Consider the following 5,172-nt stretch of genomic DNA (forward strand, 5'->3'; position numbering starts at 1 on the left):
AGCTACATTCATGTGAGTGACGACGCAGCTGCAAACTGTTTGTAACTTAGGGGTCTTTTACAGATTAGCGATAAGCGCGTATTTTTACAAGATTCCTCCTAAGCTGACTGTGCTTACAGGAGATGGTTGGGGGATTTGCTTCCGCTTGCTGCCTTGACAAGGAACGGTTATACACTGTTAAACAGCCCTGAGCAGAGAGCACATTCTTTAGCGTAGGTAACGGGAAGCACGAGTTGCTCCTAATAATTGCCCACAGTTGTAGCACAAAATTTAGTCGCCCCCTTACACAGGACGCGTCGCAGGTACTCACGCTCAGCCTCCCAAGCAGCCAGCCACCCAGCCGCTGGAAATGTTTACTTCTTAGAGCTAGAAACTGAACTCTCAGGGCGGTTGCGGGACCAAGAGCCAAGGCCAGCCACCGTTTCCAGCGGCTTTTGCTTGGCGGTGTTCAGGCCCCATCCAGTGGCTGCCTCCCTTTACCTGATGACCGTGGTATTTACCCCAACTGTGGCGCAGGTGAGTGGTCGTGCCCCCCAAGAAGACCTGTGATGGTTTGGGGCGGTTGTGGTGGGAAGCACCTACACCGATCGTCTTGTTACTTTTCTTGTTGCTGAGACAAAGCGTCCAACACCCGAAGTTATAGAGGGTTTATTTGGGTCACAGTGTAGAGGTTTCAGCCCATAGTTGGCTGGCTCCAAGGCAGGCGGGCACAGCAGGGGAGAAGCAGCTCATGGCCGGCAGAGGACGGCAAAGCAGCCGCACTGAGCAGTTACAGCAGTTTCCCTGCTGTTCCTAATACTGCACCAGACTGCCTGCCCCCAGGCAGCACTCGCCCCAGGGTGGGGTGCCCTTAATCCTGGCATTGCACCAGGGATCAGTCCCAGCAGCACACCCATGGGCCAGAATCACACTCTAGCTCCAGCCACCTTAGCAAAGCTCGGCACTGGGGAGATGGCTCAGTGGAATAGGTGCTTGCCTGGCAAGCACAAGGTCCTGAGTTCAATCCCTGGTACCACAAAAAAAAAAAAAAAGTGGCAGTGGCTAAGTAGTAACATTCACCTTAGCAAAGCTTGACCTATGACCACATGAGGCTTTGGGGGGACATCTTGACTCAAGCCACGACGCTGATCTGTACCAGGAGAGGGCATCGCTTTTGTTTGGTTGGAAAATAACCCCCAGCCAGGGGCCGGGGAGATGGCTCAGTGGAATAAGCACTTCCCTGGCAAGCACAGGGGCCTGAGTTCAATCCCTGGTTCCGCAAAAAATAAATAAATAAATAAATAAATAACCCCCAGCCCCTGGCCTAGGACCGGGGTCCTCGAAATGTGGAGGTAGTGATGGCCCCTCCTTTTCATCAAAGTTGCATTACTGGGGGCCGGGGAGATAGCTCAGTGGAATAGGTGCTTGCCTGGGAAGCACAAGGTCCTGAGTTTGATTTCTGGTACCACCAAAAAAAAGTTGTGTTACTTGCACTGACGATGCCTCCTCTAGGTCTGGAGGATACTCAGAAGGTCGTGTTAGATCATGAACACCACGAAGCGTGGACACTGGGTTTGGTGTTGCCCACGGTGCCGAGTCTGCCCGCACTTGGCAATCCAGGGGACAGGGTCAGGCTCCGCAGACTCTGTGGGGAGGACACTGACAGTCCACTGTTGGCCTTCCCCCTGGACAGCAAGTTGCTCCTGACTGTCTTCTGCAGCAGAGACACCGGAAAGCAATGACCAAGAAAGCGCAGCTGCCAACAGCGCCCGAGCCCTTTCTTCAGTTCCTGATAGCCCAGCCCTAAGCAGCTTTCATCAGACTTCCTCCCAGCCAGACAAGGCTGTTAAAGAACTGTCAAGAGGCTTCGTAGTACCCGTCTCAGCCAGCCCCCGAAGGGTATGGCCACCTCTGGACATTCTGCTTTGATTGATAGCTATGCGCAGGAAAGGCGGCTGCCGGTTCTGCCTCACGCGTAGGAAGCGTGGAGCAATGACTGTGCTCACCTCACTCGGTGTGTGCCCCCGCTGGGGAACCTGTGGCCAGCTGCCATGCATGTGGCCAGCCCCCATTAGCTCCGGGCTTACCACATACTCGGGATTGAGGGCTGCATGTACCAGTGCTCTCGGGTGGGGTGGCCTGTGGAGAGAAGCAGGCGCGTGGAGCACGCTTCTTACTGTCACTGTCCTATGCTCCTGCCGTGGGTGCCAGTGCGCCCCGCACCTGAGTCTCCTGATGCCTGCGCAGGTCGTCATGTCTGCCTGGGCAGGACGCTTGTTTGTGCACATGGCCTCCATCTCTCAGTAAACCACATATGGATAAAGTGGAGCACGGTTAGCAGGGAGGCTTCCTCGTGGTCCAGGGCACTGGCATGTCCCACATGGGGGCAGAGGACAGGTTTGCCAGAGCCCCGTTTTTGGTTTGGTTTTTTTTGTTTTGTTTTGTTTTTTCAGAGCCCCATTTTTAAAATGCCCAGAAGAGCAGTGCTCATGTTTCGGCTTTTGCTCCCACTTGTTATCCCTGGTGCATTGTGGGTACAGGGCTTGGGGGCTCTCTACTGCGTAGAAGCATTTCGATCGAAGTCACCGCACCTGAGATCACGGCAGTAATTATGCTCCAAGCAACAACTACTTTCAGACTCCTGTAGCTAAGCCTCCGCGCCTTTCCCTGGGAAGCGCCCGCTTCCCGCCAGTTTCTGATGACACCCCCATGCTTGGTGTCAGCTCTGTCCACAGTGTCCCCCACCCGCATTTGTACAGGGTTTCACTACGCAGCCTGGACTTGCAGTGATCCTCCTGTTTTCAGCCTCCCCAGTGCTGGGATTACAGGCATGTACCCCCACACCTAGTCTTGGGGGCTGGCTCAGTGCACCCAGGGCTGGGGCTGGCACAGCATGTGGTGCGGGAGATCAAACCCTGGTCCCTCTGCTTGCCTGAGCAGGCGCTTAGTCCACTGAGCTGTCTCACCAACCCTCAAGGGGTTTTTGAGGGCATGGTGTTTCTAAATTAGAGTAGTCTAAACTTTTTCCAGTACCTGAAGTATTCAACCCTTTCAGACAGCTTCATTTTCTCAAATAAATGTAATTCCATCCCCCAAAGCTAAGGGATTTTGTGAAAGGCTTGCACCTCGCTGGTCAGGAGTAGCTGGCCCCACCTGGTCCTTCGGCGCTCACTGTAGCACACTCCGCCTAGCTCACCGCTGCAGTCCTGCACCAAACACCAAGGCGGCTGCATTGGAGAGCATGGGTGGGGTTTTGCTTGAGAACCTCAGCACAGGCTGGGGAACACCTTGGGTAAGGCATTGCTTAGCTTGGGAAGCCCCATACAGAAAACAAAACAAAATGAAAGTGGCTCCCGGGGTCTGGATAGGGGCGACAGCAGAGTGCACACGGCTTCTTGCACCTCCTCTGCACTCCCGCCTCAGCATTATCTGGTACTTTTTTTTTTTTTTTTTTTTTTTGTGGAACCAGGGATTGAACTCAGGCCCTTGCACTTGCCAGGGAAGTGCTTATTCCACTGAGCCATCTCCCTGGCCCCCTGGTATTTTTTCTTAAATGAAATGCATTTGTGTCTGAGGCCAGTGCTTCTCAAACTTACATGCACATAGGAATTTCTGGATAAAATGCAATTCAAATTTGGTGGGCTTGAGTCTCTGCATCTCTAATCTGTTCCCAGATCCTCTGATGGGAGGGCCACATCTTGTGTGGCAAGGCCTTAGTCTTCACAGTAGAACCCACAATGACTCTATGTGATTTTAGGAAATGTTCGCACCATAGAGCTGTAAAAACCAGGATGCCTCTGCCCATTAACACCTCCTCAGTCCCTACCAAGAACAGAAGTGCTGGCTCCATCCAATTCATGGGTTGCCAGTTGCTTCCCCTGAACAAGCCAAAGAGGACTCAGTGAAAGGTCCTTGTTTGTGGTGCTTAGCTTTATGCCAAGAAAGATACTGGTGGCATAAGGGGAATCAGCTACTGGTATCCACCAGAAAGATACTGGTGGATATAAGGGGAATCAGGCAAGTTTTCCACAGTCTAAGCTAGATTTGGCTCTCAGCTCACTCTTCCCTTGGCACAGCTACACCATTTCAGCATGACCCTTGCGCATTTTCCATTTTCTGGCATCCCGTCATGTGGTCTTAATGATGTTGACCCCACAAGTACTTTTCAGAAGAGGTTTGGTGCAGAGATTCATTAAAAGGAAAACTGATTGCATTACAGCTTTTGCTTTTCCTTTCTTTTGAAACTGCCAGGACGTGGTCTTGAGATATGGGGATAACGATGGAAATAAATCCTTGAAATGCTCTGTTAATGGTGATTGATGAGTTGATGAGGCTGATGAGGTATCCAGGAAACAAAGCCAGTTCCTAATGGCACTTTAATTCTGGAAATTTAGAAGACTTCCTTGCAGAAATTAGAAGTCAGAATGGGTGAGAAATAATTCAACAAATGAGCCTGCATTCAGGGAACAGCAAATATAAGTAGTCTTTAGACTAACCTTTCCAGTGTGATTTCAGAATGTACACTTAAGATAAAATTTTGTAAAAACAGTTCTGAAAAATTATATTGTACATATGCTATATTATAATTTTTTTCATGTGAAAATACACTGTTGTCTATCTCTGAGAGCAATTTCTTATTTCAAAGCCTGAAGCTCTAATTAAATATTTTTTGATATGAGAAAATGTCATTTCCCAAGACAGGCAAAGATTTTTATGCAGAAGATGGGCAAGTCAATGATCCTGAGAATCTCCAGATTTTTGAATCTAGCAGTTAATTGGAAAGATTGTCACCCTGGCTAACTGTATATACTGATACCTGTGAACTAAGCAACTGCACTGCAGATGGTAACCTGTAATAGTAGTTTCATGCTTGGAGTGCCTGTCATTCTGGTCTTCTGAATATGGGCTGTTTGTCATGACATGCCAGTTGCTGCTATGATGTCTCTCAGGTAGATTGTTGTTCAAGAAGAAGAGGGTGGTGAATGAAATCAAGAGACAGGAAAAGGAATATTGTGGGACTGTCCTGCTTCAAGGTTGTATATGGTTAGATTTTTGGACTTATGTGTAAAGATAAGAAATATATAATTCTTTATAGCTATTTTTAAAATATATTCTAATTTTTAAATTTTTTTTATCATATTCTGTAGGGACTTAAAGTTCAACATATCAATAATTGATGTAAAAAACCTGTTC

General features: G+C 49.2%; 1 protein-coding gene across 1 annotated transcript in view; it reads left to right on the plus strand.

Moving 5' to 3' along the window:
• Window positions 1-483: 483 nt before the first annotated feature.
• Window positions 484-5,172, plus strand: part of Tcfl5 (transcription factor like 5) — a 45,240-nt gene continuing 40,551 nt past the window's right edge. The window contains exon 1 of the mRNA XM_023704303.1: window positions 484-516. Within this exon, the coding sequence (XP_023560071.1) occupies window positions 484-516 (33 nt within the window). The remainder of the gene's footprint in view (window positions 517-5,172) is intronic.

Source organism: Octodon degus, unplaced genomic scaffold (assembly GCF_000260255.1).
Source record: "Octodon degus isolate 3935 unplaced genomic scaffold, OctDeg1.0 scaffold00194, whole genome shotgun sequence".
In the NCBI taxonomy this organism is placed as follows: domain Eukaryota; kingdom Metazoa; phylum Chordata; class Mammalia; order Rodentia; family Octodontidae; genus Octodon; species Octodon degus.